The following is a 19,751-nucleotide window of genomic DNA, read 5'->3' on the forward strand; positions in this document are numbered from 1 at the left end:
CACCCCCATGATCCATATGTCTTCCACCAGGCCCCACCTCCAATACTGGGGATCAGATTTCAACTTGAGATTTGGAGGGGACAAATATCCAAACTATATCACTTGCAATAGGAGAATATACACTTTAGGCCCCAACATATATCCAGAAGTTTTATGTCAGGCTTCTGGACTCCGCATCCTTCTGATGGACCAGGCTAGTGGTGCTTGGGCACAGATTACATGTGTATCTGCTGTTGGCCCTGGAGAGAAGTGAAAATTGGCCATTGGATTAGCGGTGTGGAACTCCTTAGTGCAGTGTTGGGGAGTGGTGTCAAAACCTGATTGGATTGGATACTTTTGTTGAGTGGGTGATTTAAGGTGTTTATTATGCATCATAAATTATGTATATACAAAACTTGTTTTTTTCACATGCATAAAATATTTAATACAAAATTTAAAAAAATCTTTTGTATCCAGTACGTGGTCTGTGCTCTGATAAATACTTTCCATTGAATCAGGGTTGAAACTAAGACTGGGGTGTTACTGCATGAATATGTTAGAGGGAGAAAGTGGCAGAGGGGTTGAAGGACAGTGAAAGGATTGATTAAAAAGAGGAACTGTGGAAGCTAAGTTGAGAAAGAAAGGAAGTGAGGACTTGAGGGGCATCAGAGATAGTGACAAGATGGTGGTGTTATTGGATTCAAAGACCCAGTAAGGTTGAAGAGTTGTTGGAATTAGGGTTCCAGAAGGAGTGGGCGGGAAGGATAAGAAATAGCGGGTGACGAGAGAGTAGATTGCTTGAAACTGAGGCTTGCAGGTGGGGAGATTGTAAGTAACCACCAGGTCTAGGATCTGGCTGTGGGTGTGGGCGGCAGAGGTAGGGTAGAGGACAATCTCATTAGAAATGAGGGAGTCAGGCATCATATATATAAATGTTGGAACCAGAGTGAAGACAGTGCTCGTAGTGTACTGAAAGACAGTTAGCCAGTCCCTGGGATCTTCGGGAGAGTGTCTTGGGAAGGGGAAAGATTGTGCAACTCCAGTCAGTGAAAGTTGGTACAGATGTAGTTGGAGGGAGATGGTGTAAGCAGCAGAGGAGCACTGTGTGTGTGAGGGGAAGGACCAGAATGGTCTGGAGACTGCAGTGGGGAGCAAGGGGCCCACCTGTCTCATCTTAGGCTTGGAGGTATGTGAGTGTAGGAGGAAGACAAAAGCCTTACCAGGCAGACTGCAAGGAACCAGTGTGCTGAGGGGACTTCCAGGTTTCAGGTACAGCTGAAAGGAAAGAGCCTTTGCAGGTGGCATACAAGAGAGGATTTGGTGAGCTTTATTGGATATAGTGGGTGGGAGGGTAGGGTTAGGAAGCTAGGGTGAGATTAGTGATGCCCAGACCTGTGTGGGGGTGACAGTCAGAGATGAAGATCATGTGGGAATTGGATTTCCCAGGAGATGGATGGAAACCTGAGTGCAAGGCCTGGTGGGACATCTCCTGATGTGTACCTAGCGGGTGGTCCATGATCACTTCTAATTATAGTTTCCTTATTGAGTGTGCTTTCTTAGGCAGCTCATGGTAGCTAGGTAAGGAGGAGGAAATGGGGGGTCTTGCAAGGAGCAAGGGGACATCTTTGGTGGGGTGCTGTGTAGTAAAGGAGGGGCCAGGGTTATCTTGAGTACATTATTACTTAACTTCTGGATGACTTCAGGAGTAATTCCATATAAATATTTCCAATGATGTTTATGCTAAAGTGGGTGCAGATTGAATGTATAGTACTTCAGAGAATTTTTCTGAAATATGAAATCTTGATGATATTAGACAAGTGTACTTGTAGAATGGACTTATGTCTTTTGGTTCATAAAGCTTTGCAGAAATTCTGTAAATAGCCTTAGACTGAAAAAGATATGACAGAGAGGAGAGGGGGTAGTGGACAGGGAGGGTATGGGGAAGGGTGAGTGAGGTTGGGGGTGGAGTTTCTTGAAGCAGAAAATCCAAGAAGGGATTTGCTGTTGGTATTTCGGTTTGTGGGACAGAACTCAGATGACAGGACAGGAACTGAGGGAACCCCTGGCCTGAGTTGCTGGCTGAATCTGCAGGAGGAGTGAACTCCTTAACTGAGAGTGATTATGTTAATTTTCTTTAATTTTTGAAACTCCTGATAACATTTGTATTAAGGGTCTTTTTTGTGATCTCTACCAATTTTGCTCACTTTAATTGAGAGACAGGAGGAAATTGTGGGCCTGAGGACATTTTTTTTTTTATTTTTTTTATTTTTTTGAGACGGAGTCACCAGGCTGGAGTGCAGTGGCTCAATCTTGGCTCGCTGCAACCTCTGCCTCCCGGGTTCAAGTGATTCTTCTGCTTTAGCCTCCTGAGGAGATGGGATTACAAGTGCACACCATCATGCCCGGCTAATTTTTGTATTTTTAGTAGAGATGGGGTTTCACCATGTTGGCCAGGATGGTCTTGATCTTTTGACCTCGTGATCCGCCCGCCTCGGCCTCCCAAAGTGCTGGGATTACAGGCATGAGCCACTGCTCCTGTCCTATTTTATTTTTTAGAAAGCGTACTTTTGGTAATATTTACTCATAGTTATGCCTTAAATTTTACATTTGTAGCAGGCATTATATATGTGTGTGTGAAACAAATATGATGGTGATAATTCCTTGCTGTTTTGTAGAAAATAACTTGTTAAAAAGTAAAAAGATATAATTAAATATGAATTCACTTAAAGTATATCAACAAGTTTAAAAATTTTAGTGCTGAGGAGGATGTTTCTGATTTCAGACTTTTCTTACATAACATAGAGACTTAGATGGTAGATAAATATTAGGTAATTTAACAATATGAATGCTGTTGGTAACTTAAGGAATGAACATACATTTGCTCCATCATTCTTTTGAAAATGTTGCTATTTACTAGAAATTAATACTAGCTGCAGGGTGGACCTTCATTGCTTGTTACTTTGTTTTAGTAATTTATCATCTCTATCTAGGATAGTAGTCCTGACTCCTTCTGATTTGGAGGAATCTTTTTTGGTCCATTATTGTAAGAAGTTTTACCTTGATTTTTAAAAAATCATTTTTGTTATTTGGTGTGACCTTCAGGAATGCTTGAAAGGAGTAATTATGAAGCCTCTCTATATATCTAAATTCTGCTGTTTGATACACTTATTTAGTACACATGTGTTCAGTACCTATGCTTTGGCTGATGGGAGACCCTGACGCTCTCTGTCCACAGTCTGGTGGGGGAGACTGAGGTATAGAAGTAGGAGGGGCATCTAAGAGCAGTGTGTGAGGAGCCGGGCAAGGTGTCCTTACCTGTGAACTGACTTGTGGGGATGACTAGGGCTTAGCTAAGGGGACAAAAGGGACTCTGTGATTCCTTCACAGCCCACTTCCTATTCCATCCTTCCCACCTGGGCTTCTCACACCACATCTTTGACCAGATCTTGAGTTTCACGCCATGATAGCACTGGGGCTGGAGTCTTTTGTCTGATGCATTAAGTTTTCTGCTGTGTAAATTAGTATTTTGATCCACATGCATACTTTGTAGTTGCAAATAATCAGTCCAGGAGACTTTTTTTTTTTTTTGAGACGGAGTTTTGCTCTTGTTGCCCAGGCTTGAGTGCAGTGTGGTGCAATCTCTGCTCACTGCAACCTCTGCTTCCCGGGTTCAAGTGATTCTCCAGGAGACATTTTAAAGTCTGTATTTATAGGCATTTTCCAGATGTGAATTTCTCTTTAATAATAATAATGATGATGATAAGAATGTTGATTGGCCATTAAAGCCAGTCATTCCTGATATACCTCCTGTTTAATGATCTGATTGCCTGCTGAGTCTGGAAAGTCTTACTTTGTAGATTTTTGCCTCCTGATGTAGATGAGCTTCTGACCTGCAGTTAGCACATTACTGCAGGCACAGGAGGTACTGAAACATACTGGCTGGTGTCAGGAAAAGGACTTCCTGCCTTCACCCTGGCTAGCATGGATCACTGTTGACAGAAAGTTTGTGTCAGTGGGCAGCCTCTGTAACTTGGATTCATTTTTCCTGCTTTTCCTTCTTTAATGGAGGGGATGATGTATTATACTTGGGGGTATCTCTTCATAGGTTTGCTGGCCTTCATGACCAGTGAGGCTGTTCTGTACTGAGTTTCTTCTTCTGCACCAACATTTCTGTAACAGTGTTGCATAACAAGCCTTCCCAAACCTAGCAGCTTCCGCAAGCTTTACAGCAACAGGCATCTATTTTTCTCCCTCACTGTGTTGGGTCTGTATTGGCTGGGATGGTTCTTCTCACTCATGGTTGCCTGGGGTTGTCTCCAGACTGGTGGGTTGGGTTCAGCTCTTCATGAATTTTCTCATTTTGCTTGGATCAGCCACTACTTGGGGCTCTCCCAGCAACCACTGCCACATTTTAAGGCCTTTTTAGTCAAAGCAAGTCAAGAGCTCAGTCTTGTACACTGTGGGTGGTACCATCCCAGTGTGTGGATGGAAGGAAGGAATGATTTATGGCATTTCTACAAACTACCCAGGGACCTAGGCAGCTGTTTAAATGTGAAATCGCCAGAATCATATTAGCCTATAAGTAAGTAATGGTGCATTACTAATGACATTCATCGTTGTCAGCATTTTCTGTCTTGTGTCTGACTAGTTCTTTTGCACTTCATTATTTTCCTTGTTCTCATTGAGTGCTTCTGAATGACTGTTTTATTAAGTTGTCAAGTTTGCCTTACATTCTTCATTTACCCTTTTTTCTATCACCAGCCTGTTATCTTGATCATCAGGCCTTCAGTGGCATTATCCAGGGAATTTCAGTAAAATAGTAAAGGACACCTATCTTCATCTACACACAGGACTGTAGACAGGGCTTGGATGGCTCTTAGTTCTGGCTTGGGAATAGAGGGGTGTAGGCAGTATAAAAGGTGCAGGGGGGTCATTCCTCAGGGGAGAACTGAACCTGAGCTCCTTCCTCTCTTGACAGCATCCCACTGGGTGAGATGAGGACTTTTTCCCTTCCTTTGGTGCTGTCTAGGGGTCTGCTGAAGCAGGTTTTTGTGAGACTGTGTTATGACCCTTCCAACTAAAAAGCAATAGAATTGCTATTGAAGAGGATTATACGTGGAAGGAAATAGAGGGATAATCCCACTGGTTTTGTGGGTGTGTTTACTAGTAGTACTTACTGCTGTATTAGGATTAGTGACCTTTGCTAGGAGCAAAGTAATTCTAAAATTACTGACATTTCTATAATGCTGACTGAAGCTCTCATAAGCACTCTACATATGCTCATTTTATCATCACAGCAGCCCTGTGATGTAAGAACCATTGTTAGCCCAATTTTTTTTTTTTTTTTTTCTGAGATGTAGTCTCACTCTGTCATCCAGGCTGGAGTGCAGTGGTGCGATCTTGGCTCCTCCCAGGTTGAGGCAATTCTCCTGCCTCAGCCTCCCAAGTGGCTGGGATTGCAGGCATATGCCACCATACCCAGCTAATTTTTGTATTTTTAGTAGAGTCAGGGTTTCACCCCTTTGGCCAGGCTGGTCTTGAACTCCTGACCTCAAGTGATCCACCAGCCTCGGCCTCCCAAAGTCCTGGGATTACAGGTGTGAGCCACCGTGCCTGGCCTGTTAGCCCCTTTTTAAAGATGAAGTTGAGGAATGGAGTGTTTAAATAACTTGTCCAAGACCCTGTGGCTTCTGCATTTGAATCCAGGCAGTGTGCCCCGGAGGTTTTGCCCTCAACCTTTGCTGTTACCTTTCAGCTAGATGTGGAGAAATACTTGTCAACAAGAGGTTTAGCTGGACAAAGGGGTGGAGGAGGGTGGTTTTGGGTGGTATGTGGAAAATTATCTTTGAGATTTAAGGTGAAAATAATAGACACAGTTTACAATCTGTTGGTTGGTGGTGCAGGAAAATGAGAAGTTAAAGGAGGTTTCTTTAAAAATTCAGAAATGACCTCTAGTTCTGCCAGGCTGTCTGCCATTTGCTTCCCTGTGGTTAATTTGGACATACTTCCCTGAGTTCTGTAATAGTAGTAAGCCAGTGTGCTAGCATCCATTCCATGCCAAACCCTGGAAGCCATCCCTTCAAAGGCGGTTTCCCACCTGGACTCTGGAGTGCAGCCTTGCCCTCCCTCCCTCTTCCCTACAGCCCTGAGAGGCTGTGGGGAGAGTTCCATGAGCTGCTTCTTCAGTGTCACTCACTCCTGTTTCTTACCTTGGGCTTTCCTTCCTTCTCTTTCTCCTCTGGCTCTCCTGCTCATCCTCAAGGTGATGATTTATTTCTTTTATACTCCTGACTGATTTATTCCCATTTGTCCCTGAGGCCTTTGTACTACTCAGGTATGGAGTTGCAGGACCAGGGTAGGGGTTCTGTTGACGTCCCCAACAGGCTCTGTTACCTTGGGCAGGTCACGTGAGATGCTGACCCTGAGGTTTCTTTCTCTTAATCACCCCTGCCCATCTATTTCATTGGGCCATGGTGAGGGTCAAATAAAATAAACTCATGAACATTTCCTTTAAAGCATAAAGCGTGACATAAATGTATGACATTAGCATTCCTGGCCCCCTCATGTGGCCTTATCCACTCCCTGCTGTGGTGTCCAGCATGGGCTTCAGCCATGGTGCCTATTCTGTTACTTGCTTGTTTACCTGTGCACCCCGAGGGCCTCGGGTCTTATTCTCTTTGAATTTTTTAGAGCTTAACGCAGCACTTGTTGGCATGGATAGGGGCTAGTAAATGTTTGAATGAGTGGGTCAAGAATGCCTGTCTGAAGGAAGTTTGTGGTCATAGTTGTCATCTTTTTTTTTTTTTAATTGAGCAAAGCCTTCCTGTTACATCTCAATGTTTCTTGATATTAGCCTTGTTAAAAAGTAGGCTTTTGATCCTTTCTTGTGTTTCTTTTCACAGGTTGCTGAATTCCATTGCCTGTGATTGCCTTCCCTGAGACCTATGCTTACTTTATAAATATTATTCTGATGAGTCTTTAAAAAAAAAAGACACATCAAGAAATGATTCTAGATTTTGAATTAAAGATAAAATATCTGATATTTGTTATTTGGTTATTCATTTAACAAATGTGTTAAGTACCTTTCATGTACCAAGTTTCATGTACCAAGTTTCGTTCTTCAGGCTGGGGATGCAACAGTGAACAAAGCAGATGAGATTTCTGCCCTCATGCTGCTTACGTTCTAGCAGCCAGACAGTGAGGCAGCAAATTAATAAAGGGATGATTTCAACTCGTCTGAAGTGCTGTCAGGGGGAATCACGCGAAGAGGATGCCCAGACCAATGAGGAGTTCTCAACACACGTACATAAACTGAGTAACTGAGTGTGCTGTATGTAGATGCCGTGCTTCCGGGTTCACTGTGCATTGGGTACCCTGGAACGTATCTAGTTGTCTTGTTAGTGAGCACTTAAGCTCAACACCACCAATGCCTTACCCACAAGAAAGATATTGGATGGCTGAGGATAAAGGTGGTTGTTACCTGGACCTTTGGCCTCATGAGGACATCTCAGTGTATAAGAGGGATCCTTGAACATGATGAGGACCCTCTTTGTTTGGTTTGCTGATATTTGAGTGTCTGAGGGAATGAGGGAGTAAGGGAGGGAAAGATGGGGACTTGTTGATCTCGCTTTCTGTGCCAGCTTGCTGCATCAGCACACCCACATCCTCCATGCTAGAGAAATTGTTTGCCAGCTTATGGCATTCTGTGTCTGAGGCACATTCACTGCAGAGCCTACCAAGGGAGAGGGCCGGGGAGAGGAGGAAATGTGGAGTGACACATGGGGGCACTTGCAGATTTCTTTGAGGAAGTCATGTGTGATCCAGATTCTGAAGGATGAGACCTGTTGATGAAAAAAAATTGATGCTTTTAAACAATTAAAATTAGTTTTATTCAGAAGTCTTGCTGAGGTTCGAGTTTTATTCAGAAGTCTTGCTGAGGTTTGCAACCAGGGCGAGTTAGAGAGTGTCTGTTAGACTGCTCCAAAGTAGTGCTTTAGCCCACAGTTTATATACAGGTGGCGCACTCTGCATGTGCTCAGAAGTTACATTAAGTGTGCTCGGAAGTTACATTAGAGCAAAATCTTATCAAGGTTTGGGTGTGAGGGTCATCTGGATATAGATTATAGAGGCATAATCATTAATCCTGTCAGATATTATGTGCAGGAAGAGGCAAGGGCTGAGATGAATCTATCTTTTCTGAAAATGCTGTGGTTCAGGCAGGAGATGTGGGAACTGGTGCTGTATCCTGCTTATCATCTTCAGGGCATTCTTCTGAAGGGCTGTGAGGGGTCTTTGAGTTAGGGGCTTTGTAAAATTCTACTGGCAAGGGATTTTGTGGAATTCTGCTGTCATATAAGCAGGATGAACAGACATAGTGTCTGCATTTGCTACTTTGTCTCATACACTGAACCAGCTGCATGAAGATCTGGGAGTGGGGGTAGCATCCTGCAGGGGCCCCAAGTGGAGAATGTATTTGGGAAGTTTGGGAAATGGAAAGAATCCACAGTGGCTAGAGGATAGGGAGTGAAGGGGAGAGTGGTGTGCAGTGAAGTTGTTGTTGAGTGGGGGAAATCGGGCAGGGCCTTGCCGGCCATGGTAAAGAGTTCGGATTTTAAGTCCTACTGAAGGCAGATGGAAGGTTTTGAATAGAGGAGTGATCTGATTTGATTGACTCTATTAAATATTCCTGTTGGCTGCTACGGGGAATGGAAGAAGAGTGGAAGCAGGGAACCCAGGCAATGGGCAGAGTTCACAGCCTGTGTGAGGGTTCATGGCCACATAGACCAGGCAAGGCCGTGGAGAGCAGAAGCGGTCCAGAGCTAGAACACGTACGTGATAAAGGCAGGCTAATAGAATGGCATACTGGGGATTGGTAATGAGGAGTGATGCCCAGGCTGTGGCCAGAGCAGCGGGGTGGATGGGGGTTCCAACTTACTGAGAGGGAAGAGCCTGAGGGAAGAACAGGATCTGATGGAGGACTTCCCTTTGGACGCGTTTAATTTGAGAGGGCTTTGAGATCCTCATGTGGAGAATCAGCTGGCAGCAGGCTGTGAGACTAGAGCCTGCAGTGGGAGATGTCAGGGCTGCAGATGGAAATCAGGAGTCCTCAGCAGAGATGAGATTTGTCTTTTGATTTCCCCAAGGATTTTGAGAGTTAGGCTATTTCTTGTAGGTTTACAAGGTATAGTCATTATCATTGTATGTGTAGGCTAATTCATGAATTCTCAATTCATTCAAGAAATATTGAACTAAATATTGTGCTAGATGCATGGGACATAATGATTCATGAGATAGGCTGTGGGTTCTGTGAGGGCAGGGAATATGTCTAACGGAGGAGACAGAGCATTCCATCAGAATTAAGTCAGGAATTCAATCAGAATTCCACCATAATTAAGTAAAATGTGATGTGTTCTGTGACAGGGAAGCATAGAGTGGGGGCTACACAGCAGAGGCGCAGACCTAGTCTTGGGGGTAAGGTGGGGATGTTTCAGCTGACTGCTGAGGGGAAGTGGGAGCCAGCTGAGTGAAGCCGGCTTCAGAAAGAGGGCTCAGTTAGTGGTAGATGGGCTAGCAGTTTGCATTAGAGTTGAAGTGTACTGAACTCTTTCTTGGAACTGGCAGATTCTGCACAAGGCACTCAAGGATTCCTTGGCAAGATTGTGTAGCTCACAGGAATGTTAATATTCGTGTGGGTTGATGATACTAGTTTCCTTGCTACCTGCTTTCACACAGTAAATTTGTTCCTTGCTAGGAATTTTCACAGCTCTGTGCCCAGTTTTATTTTGGTGCAGTAAATATAGTGTGAAATTGGCAGCTCATAAGACTTTATAAACACCTTACATGCATTATTTCAAAGAGCCAGGGCACATTTTTGCATGAAAAGCTCTTATACAATTATCAGAGAAAAACAACTCTTCAGAATCATCTGCGTTATTGCTAACATTATGTAATTTGAACACCGTAGTATGTATGTTCACATAGATTCAGTATTAGGATTGCAAAGGCAATTAGTACAACACTGTTACAGATTGAAGAGCAACACGTGTTTTTCTTGAGTAATCCTTGCAGAATTTTAAGGAAGCTTTTTGTTGTTTGTTTGTTTTTTGTTTTGTTTTGTTTTTAAGAGACAGGGGTCTCACTCTGTTGCCCAGGCTGAAGTGCAGTGGCTCAACCATAGCTCACTGTAGCCTCAAGCTCCTGGGCTTGGGCGATCCCCCGCCTCAGCTTCCCAAGTAGCTGGGATTATAGGTGTGAGCTACAATGCCTGGCTCCAGGAAGCTGTTTTTACTTTTCCTCAGGTGCTAGTGTATTCTTCCAAAGTGCCAACTCCTTGGTCAGGACTGTAAATGGCACAAACAACCTTGTTTGCTGAGGAAAATGTACAAAGGTATGTTGACAGTGGGTGACTACTTTGACCCCCAGCGTTGTGAGGTTTTACCCTGGCTGACCGGGGCCCTTGGAAGAACTGGCTGTGTTGCTACTCAGCCCCAGTGGGAGTTGTCACTGTGCTAAGTTCCCCACACCCCCGCCTCTCTGTCCGCAGTCTGTGGTTTAGCAAAACTGTCTAGTACAACAGGGGCAACTCTAGGAACACGTGGTAGGTCCTACAGTGTCCATATATGAGTGGGGCAGGTCATCTAGAAGCTTGTGGTTGGGGAGCCTGTGCTAGTTCACTTGAGCTGGTTTCTGTTTTCATGCCCAGAGAGGTATGTTAGTGGGGAGGAAGCAGAAATTGGTCCATTTAGGAGCTCCACCAGCGAAGTTGTTTTTCAGAGGTACAAACCTATCCCTCTTCACAGCCTGTGTCAAAAACTGCCTCCTTCATGAACCTCTACTTGCTCATCCCCTAACAGGAAGTCATGTTGTCCCTCCCCAGACCTGCCCCTGCTTACCTCCGACCTTCTAGCTTGTCTGTCCTTGCTGGCGCCTGTCAGCTCCGATCTCCCTGAATTGGCCCCACGGTCTCCTGAGCAGGGCTGAGTGGTGGGTGGTACCCAAGGTTCAGTTAAGAACTCTCTTAGGTGGAGAATAAACAAACAGGAATACTGTTTTGTTCTGTGTTGTCTTATAACGGAATGAAACTAGTTGTACTTGCCTTCTTTTTGGAGAAGGTTATTTCTAAATTCTGGTAATTGTATAAAGTGAATTGTCGTAAATGGAAACTTTTTCTTTTCAGATAATGTGGATGCAAGTGATCTTAAGCAGTTTTTTGAGACCAACTATTCTCAGATATATTTCATCTTCTATGAAAATTTTATAACACTGGAAAATAGTTTGAAATTAAAAGGTAAGCATTTCTGTGTATTTTTTTTTTAAACATGCAGGCATTTTTATAAGTTGTGTATATCATGAGCTACAAATTATACATTTTTAAGCCTTCTGTCTTGCCAAGACTTTAGCAAAGCTGTGAGAGCATGGTGGACAGGGTGGCATCTTTGTTTCTCTTGAGCTTTCACTTATATAGATGTTAATTGAACAACACATGGCTAGCAAATATAGCAGAAGAAACCCTTAGAGAGCATGATTTTCAAAAGAAGAAGTTACTTAGAAAGAAAAGTTATGCATGCGTACTATTTAAAAAATTTAGATTCTGTGAAAGGACCTGAAATGAAAACTCAACTGTCTGTTTTGCCCTGCTTGCAGAGGCACCACTATGAAAGATTTCCTGCATCTCCTTCCAGATATATTATTAGTGTATTATGTTGAAATATGTTTGTGACTATATTCTTTGAAAATCAAACCAACAAGGTCACATTATATGTTCTGTTCTGTATACATTTATACATCCTGTCACCTAAGCGGCAGGATAGTATAGCCTGGGGAGCCAGACTGGGTTGGGAACCCGGCCCCACCCTTCTGGCTGTTTCTCCTTGGATGGATTAACCTCTCTCTGAGTTGGCGTCCTCTTGTCAGCATTAAACAGGTTCACAGGTATCCTAGCATTTTAGGACAGAGTTTGACACATAGTCCATGGTGAGTGAGTAGTAGCTGCCATCACCGTCTTCCTTCGTTTTTGTGTAGTCTATGGGCTGAATCTGAATCCCCACAGCTCTATGAAGTAGATGTCATTCATTCATTTAAAAAATAAGCCATATGCATAAATAACTGTGAAAAAAGTTAAAAAGTTAGTTGTTCTGTAAGACATTTAGACAGAATTCTGTGGTTCTTGGGAAGTGAGAGAGATGACTTCCTGCTGAGTGTATAGATGAGGCTTTGGGGAAGAGGTGGCCTTGGGAATGGACCTTGAAGGACAGCAGGATTTCAGGTGGAAGAGAGCGGCACTGCTGGTGGAGGGGAGAACGTGAGTAGAGCCAAGGCTGTTCTTACGACATCTATGGGAAAAGCTTTTTTTTTTTCCTTGCAGCAAAGGTGTGTGAAAGAGATTTGCAGGAAATTAGATAATGCTTGCAAGGAGCCTTGAATTGCAGGCTAAGGAGTTTGGACTTTGTTCTGGAGGTGGTTAGAGCTCTTGAAAGCGTTTGCTACTATGACAAGTGTCTTGTAAAGTAGCAAGTGAACTAGAGGCAGGAACACCAATTGCAAGGCTGATGCAGTCATTCATGTGAGGGATGGTGATGCCTGATCCAGGGAGGCAGTAGTTAAGGGAAAAGAAAAGTGTTGTGTCTCAGTGGGTCTACCATCTATGAGACTTGGTTATAAGGGAAAGGGAGAAGTCAAAGATGCTTTCAGGACACTGAGTCTGCTTTGTGAGGTACCATTAACAGTAGGAACCCTGGAGGGGAGCCAGATTTGTAAGGCAGGAGGGTGAGAGTAGCTTTGGGCACTCTGTGTTTGAGGTGCCTGGGGGATACCTTGGTGTAGGTGTTGGCTGGACGGTACAATGTAGGTGACTGGAGCTTGGGAGAAAAGAGGTGAAATCATGCTGTTGTCAAGGGAAAAAGTATACAGAGAAAGAGAGTGATGGTCAGAACTCTTAGATAATTCCTTATTTTACTGGGTATATGCAAAGGAAAGCGATGGAGTAGTGGGAGGGGTGCCAGGAAACGGTTTTGTCACAGAGGCCCAGGGGAGAAAGAATTGAAGTCATGTAGGGTCAGCCCGTTGGTGCGTGAGATGCAGATGGGCTGGGGAGTAAGAACCCCTCAGTGTGCTGGTCAGTGAGTGCTGAGAGAAAGGTTCTAGGTGAGGAGCGGGTCGGAAGCCAAACAGATGAACATGGAGTCACAGGGCGGTGAGCTGGTGAAGGTGACCCATGAGAATATCCTTTCAGAAAGTTTGATGTGAAGACACAGATTGTGTCTCACCCTGGTCATGGGCAGGTTATTGAGGAATGCATCAGCCTGTTTGCAGACTGAGGAGTGGGTCAGCTGGAGTGGGGGATAACTGATGGTGCAGGTGTTGGGGGAAGTGGGTTGAGACAGGTCAAGGAAGAAGAGACACGGAGAGGAGTGTACAGGTGGTCTTTCTATGTACGGAGGAGCAGATAAGGGGATAGTGTAGATATGGAGACATTTTGAGATGGAGAGGAAAAATTGAGGGACCCCTTGTCAGATGCCCTGATTGCTCCTATAGAACAGGGGCAGTTGTCAAGCATGGAGCGGAAGGAATTCAGGGTGAGGCACTGCGGTGGTCTTTGATTGTGGCCATTCTTGCAATCTACTGCAAAGAATCATAATGAAGAACCAATAAAAATAGTGAGATTTTTGAAGTTTTTTTGCTTTTAGTATAATCTGTATTCTATTGGAGTGCAGGGAAGACAGTGTACCCCAAAAAAGAAATAAAAGAAAATGCCTACCAGGAATAATGAAATAAATAATCTTGTGGTAACTTCAGCCTTTGCATTTATTCAGGCAAAAGCTCCAGAGTTACTGGCTCTATCTTCAAAATACATCCAGAATCACGGCCTGTTCTCATTGCCTACACTGGTAACACTAAAACTCCTGATATCCTCACCTGGATTATAGCATTAGCCGCAGAAATGGTCTCCCACCTCCACACTTGTGCCCTCTCCCATCCCATAGTTTCTTGTCAAAAGAGCAGCTGGAGTCCTTTAAGAGTATGAGTCAAATCATGATTCTTGGCTGTTCTAAACTTTCAAATGGGTTCTCATTCCCAGCCATTACAGTGGTCTCAGAGTCCACCTAATCTGCCTTCCTTTGCCTCACCTACTCTCCAACCTCATCTGCTCCAACTCTCCCCCTTGTGTGCTTCAGCCTTAAGGGCCTCTGGCTGTTTTCTGACTATGCTAGACATGCTCAGCTACAGGGACTTTGCATTGTTCAGTTCCTCTGCCTGGAACACACCTCCCCTAAATTTCCATATGGCTTGCTTCCTAACCTCAAAGGATCTTGTCTCAGATGTAACCTTACCAGAGAGATGTTCTCTGACTTCCCCAGTCAAAATTGCATACCATCTTTTTAGGCTTCTCTATCTGCCTTCCCTGTTGTTTTTCTCACTCATTTATAGAATGCCCCCTCCTGCCAGAATATTAACTTTTTGAGGGCAGGGGTTGTTATCTGTTTTGCTCACTCCTGTATCCTCGGGCTAGAATAATCCCTGGCATGTAGACATTCTGTAGTAGTTTTTCAACGAATGAGTGAATGATATCTACTTCATTGAGCTGTGGGATTCAGTTAGATCAGGGGTCTACAGCTTATAGCTGCCTGTTTTATAAATAAAGTTTTATTGGACAAGCCGTATCCATTTATTTATGTATTGTCTGTGGCTGATTTTGTACTGTAACAGCAGATTTGAGTGTTTGTAAGAGAGGCCTGCAAAGCCTAAGATATTTGCTGTCTGACCCTTTACAGAAGAGGTTTGTTGGATTCCTATATTAAGTGATGTATGTCAAGCACTTAGCACAATGCTTGGTACACAGACAGGACAAAAAATGGTAACCTCTGCTGCAGGTGTTGTAGGTTTTATTACTGTTGTTATTATGAATAGGACAATGTGCAGTTGCCCAAAAAGATATACTACTTTTATAGTTATCTGCTCTATGACTTTTTATATTACCAACTTCGAAATTTTTCTTTGTGCTGTGCATTCTGCCACAATTTGAGCCAATAAGTAACTAGTTGAGAAATGAATAAATTACCCATCATAGTTTGGTAACAAGTTGGAAAACATGGAAGCTGTGTTCAAGCAGCTAGCACGGGGCAGCTCTGCTGGATGTGGATCCAAGCAGTCTGGCTCGGTTGTCTGTTTGCAATCCTAATGTGTTCTCCATACTGCCTCTTGCTATTTTTTGAATAAATGAATGTATGTTGAGGCTTACTAGTTTTAAGCTGCCTTTTAGCATAATTTGTAATGTCCTAAAGTTTGAATGATGTCATGATAACTAATTATTTTTTAATATTCCAGGAAATAATAAGTCACAAAGGGAGGAGCTGGACTCCATCCTCTTCCTTTTTGAAGTAAGTTTTGATGAATTTATTTAACTTTTATAATTCTTGTTGGAAATAAAGTATTTTTGATCTTTAATTTTATTTGAAGACAAAAATGGCTATTGGTGGACATATTTTTTTTTCTTTCCTTCCTTCCTCCCACCCTCCCACTTTTACAAACAGTTCCACAAATAATTTTCTTGTGATTTTCTTGTTTTGCAAACATGTGAGAGTTTTTCCTGTATGGGTACCTAGATGTGAAATTATTAGATGGAAGAGTACACACATCTTAAATAGTAGCAGATATTGCTGAATTGTTCTCCAAAAGGTCATATAGTCACACTGAGAAACTGCGCTGTAAAAAATAAAAAAATAAAAAATACCTAAAAATGTTATATAAACTGATATGTAAGTCTTATGTAAATTTCTTATACTCTAACATTGGAGATGATTCGTCGATATATGTAAATACGCACATATGTATACACATATATATAAATTCGACATGCAAAAACTTTTTTAATATATATTTTTCTACTAGTGAGGTTATGATCTTTATGCATCTGTATATCTGTGTGCATTGATCATATCTTCAATGTTGAAACAGTGTTTGGGTGTGGCTTTTGACTTATTAAGCTTAAAGTCTTTCTTGTCCAAATATATTAGTTAAGTGGCCAGATTACGGGTACCTGGAGAACACACTCAGAACTGAATTATAGGTTCTGAAAGTTAATTGTTGGTTTTTGAGAAATTATTTGTGGTTTGAGAGGTGTATGCTTAGGTTGGTGTGAGAAGATGAACTTTTATGGCTATAAAGGAAAGGCCTAATGTGAACAGGTGCAGAGCTGACTCTAGAGGGAAGCCACTGTAGGAAAGATCTCCTGCAGTAGAAGAGTTCTCCAGGGCCTTATGATGAGGGGCTTTCTGGGTTTATGGAAAAAAACAAAATATGGGAAACTTCCAGCCCAGGACTTGTTTTCATGGCTAGTGCTCAATAACCCTGGTTCCCCTTTCTCTCCTTTGAAAGCTATATTCCTTTCCAGAGTACACACATTGATTCACTGCATATTCTGTAGTGGTTATTATGTTTCCTGTGGTTACCCTCCTTTGAATGAAACCTGTGTGAGTTGTTTTTAACAGGAGCTTTAATTAAGTGTGTTAGTTAAATATGTATCTACTGACCATCATTTGTACTATTTTATCAACTTTATTATATTATTTATGTCATGGTTAAAGAATCTATAACATATGTAAGTTATGAAGCATGATAATAAAGCACATACTCTTGACACCCTCCCCCTTCTCCATTTTAGGAACTGAAAACTACTTAGGTGCTCTTCCACCATCCTTTCTCACCTCCGTGGCAGTCATTCCCCTGCATTTTATCATCCTCTTTCTTTTAAAAAATGGCTTTACCACATATATTTATACCCTTAAATAATTTCTTGTGTGTTTTTGTTTGGTTTTGAGTGTAATAGAAATGATCTTCTATGGTACATAATCACCTTTGACATGCTTTTTACCCTCAACATTAATTCTAAGATTTACCCATGTTTTTAAATTTAGTTCAAGTTTATTCATTCCCACTGCTGGATTAGGTAAATATATGTGACTTGTTTAATTCCTACATTTTGTCTACAGATGTTTTTTTTCTTGGTAGACAGATTTTCTGTGAGTAAGGAATGAACATACTTGCCAGTTGGTCTGCTTTCCACCCTGACTCAGCTTTCCAGTACATTGGTAAATGGAAGTGATAAAGGGTCATCTTGTTTTTGACCTAAAGAGAGTTTTGTTAATGTGAAACATTAAGAGTAATATTTTCTGTAACTTTTTGGTAGATTCTCTATCAAATTAAACAAGTTTGTTTCTATTCCTAGTTTGAGATGTATTTAAAAAAATCATAGATGGGTTTTGAGGTTTTTAAATATTTTTTCTTGAAAAAACTTGATTGAGATGATGATGATTCTTCTTGAGTATTAATATTGTGAATTACAGTTCTAGATTTTTGGATGGACTAATTACTATTATTATTATTCTTTGAGTCAGGGTATTGCCCAGGCTGGAGTACAGTGGCGTGAACATAGCTTACTGTAGCCTTGACTTCCTGGGCTCAAGTGATCCTCCTGCCTCAGCCTCCCAAGCAGCTGGGACTACATGTGTGCATCACCGTGCCCAGCTAATTTTTTTTCTTATTAATTTGTTGTAGAGATAAGGTCTCCCTATGTTGCCCAGGCTGGTCTCAAACTCCTGGGCTCAAGTGATCTTCCTGCCTTGGCCTCCTAAAGTTGTAGGATTATTGGCATGAGGCACTGCACCCAGCCTGGACTAATATTTTGTTTGCATTCTTGGATCTATGTTCACAGCTGAGGTTGGCCTCAGTTTTTCTTTCTCATGCTCATATTGTTTTTGACTGGTCCCGTCATAATGGTTATAAAACCTATTGTGAAGCATTTCTTCTTTCTCTGTTGTATAACATAGTTTTATAAGATTGAAATGAGCTGTCATTGAAAGTTTGTTTACCTTTCCTATATAACCACCTGAAACTGGGTTGCTTTTTTTACTTATGTGAAGATTTTACCCACTTATTCGATTTCTTTGATAGTTTTAGACTTGTTTTAGTATTATTCAGATTTTTCTTTTTTTTTTCTCGATTCAGGTTTGGTAAGTTACATATTTTTCTAAGAATTTGGAGAATTCTAAGGGTTTGTTCTTATCACCAAAGTTTTAAAATGTATTGGCAAAGAAGCTTCTTTTTGAAGAGTGATAATCCCTTCAGTTTTATCTCCCTTAGCATGGTCTTTATTGTCTTCAAGAAGTTTTTATATTACATACCTTAGTAGTGGTGGTGGTGGTAGCAGTAGGAGGAGGAGGAGGAATAGTATTTATGCCACATTTTTACTATCTTCCAGTTGCCATTGTAGCAGCTTTAAACTCTGTTTTTTTGATGTAATTGTTGTTCCTTTAAATGTCTTTTCTTTCTGGCTTCTTTTTTTTTTGAGATGGAATCTCGTTCTGTCGCCCAGGCTGGAGTGCAGTGGTGTGATCTTGGCTCACTGCAAGCTCCACCTCCCGGGTTCACGCCATTCTTCTGCCTCAGCCTCCCGAGTAGCTGGGACTACAGGCACCCGCCACCACGCCCGGCTAATTTTTTTGTATTTTTAGTAGAGACGGGTTTTCACCGTGTTAGCCAGGATGGTCTCAATCTCCTGACCTCGTGATCTGTCCGCCTCAGTCTCCCAAAGTGTTGGGATTACAAGGCATGAGCCACTGCGCCCGGCTGCTTCTTTTAAGATCTTTTGTGTCTGTTGTTCTGTAGTTTAATTACAAAATATCTAGTTGAAGATTTCTTATCTTACTTGGTATATATATGTTTCTCATGTCTCTGGATTCATGTTTTACAGTTCTCTAACATTCTTAGCTATCGTCTTCTCAGATATTGATATGTTTCTGTTCATTCTGGCCATACTTTCTAGGATTCTTATTTAAACTTGTTGATCTATCTTCCCTGTCTCTTAAGCTTGCTTTTATTTTCTCCTCCCCCAATCTGTTTGTGTTGCATTCTGGGAAGTCTCTTCGGTTCTTTCTTCCAGTTCACTGACTTCTTTTGGAATAAATCTGCTACTTTACCAATCTGTTGAGCTGTACATTTCGATGATTTTTTTTCATGTTTTAACAACTTTTTTGATTTGGCGTTCTTATGTGGCTGGTTGCTTTTGATTGTCTCTTGATCGTTGTTCATTTTTAGACATCTTTTGTTTTCTTAAACATTTACTGCATAATATTTCATATTTTGTATGTGATAATCCTAGTAGCTGAAGTGTTTGTCTAATTATGCTTGTTATTTCAGCTGCCTCTCATTCACAGTGGCTTCTTTTTTGCATATTTTGTGATATTTGATTTTGAGAGTGGTACTGAAGACTACAGATTTCATGTTTGTTAATTCTGGTTTCTCCCAGAAGATTTGTCTTTGCTTTTGCCGGGAGTCTGGGAATGCTCTTGATTGAGGGCACTTTAGCTCCATTTGAGGGTTCTGGTTTATGAATGGAAATTCGGGTTGAGTTCCCTAAACTTACCATGGTTGGGGACTGGGTGCTGGAGGGAACAGCCACCTGTAGATCCTGGCGCTAGTATTGCCTTCAGCTCCTTGGCATTCTGCAGTTTTTTCTTTTGCATGTTGCTCACAGATCAGTTTTTGGCTCACTTGTCTTCTGCTTCCTTTCTTCTTCCCTCTTTACTCCTCCTTCTTCCCCTACCATTTTTTAGTCCCTTGTTAGTTTCTCTGTGTTATTCAAAGCCCAGCAATGTTTTAAGAATTAGATTTGTTGTCATGGATCTAAGGGCTAGTTGGCCTGCAGCAGGAAAACCCTTCAGAGACTCTAGATCTGTCCCTCTCTCAGAAGTTTCCAGACCTTCTCTTCGTGTTTT

The 19,751-nt window shown here is 42.1% G+C and overlaps 1 protein-coding gene across 8 annotated transcripts in view; it reads left to right on the forward strand.

Moving 5' to 3' along the window:
* RALGAPA2 (Ral GTPase activating protein catalytic alpha subunit 2) overlaps positions 1-19,751 on the forward strand; it is a 329,915-nt gene that overhangs the window by 21,257 nt on the left and 288,907 nt on the right. For all 8 annotated transcript variants that reach the window (XR_004052562.1, XM_030914155.1, XM_030914151.1 and 5 more), the window contains exons 2-3: positions 11,156-11,266; positions 15,304-15,356. Coding sequence is in view for 7 of the 8 variants with exons in the window: in XM_030914155.1 (XP_030770015.1) it covers positions 11,156-11,266; positions 15,304-15,356 (164 nt within the window). In the remaining variant the exon portion in view is untranslated. The remainder of the gene's footprint in view (positions 1-11,155; positions 11,267-15,303; positions 15,357-19,751) is intronic.

This window comes from Rhinopithecus roxellana, chromosome 13 (genome assembly GCF_007565055.1).
Source record: "Rhinopithecus roxellana isolate Shanxi Qingling chromosome 13, ASM756505v1, whole genome shotgun sequence".
Taxonomy (NCBI): Eukaryota; Metazoa; Chordata; class Mammalia; order Primates; family Cercopithecidae; genus Rhinopithecus; species Rhinopithecus roxellana.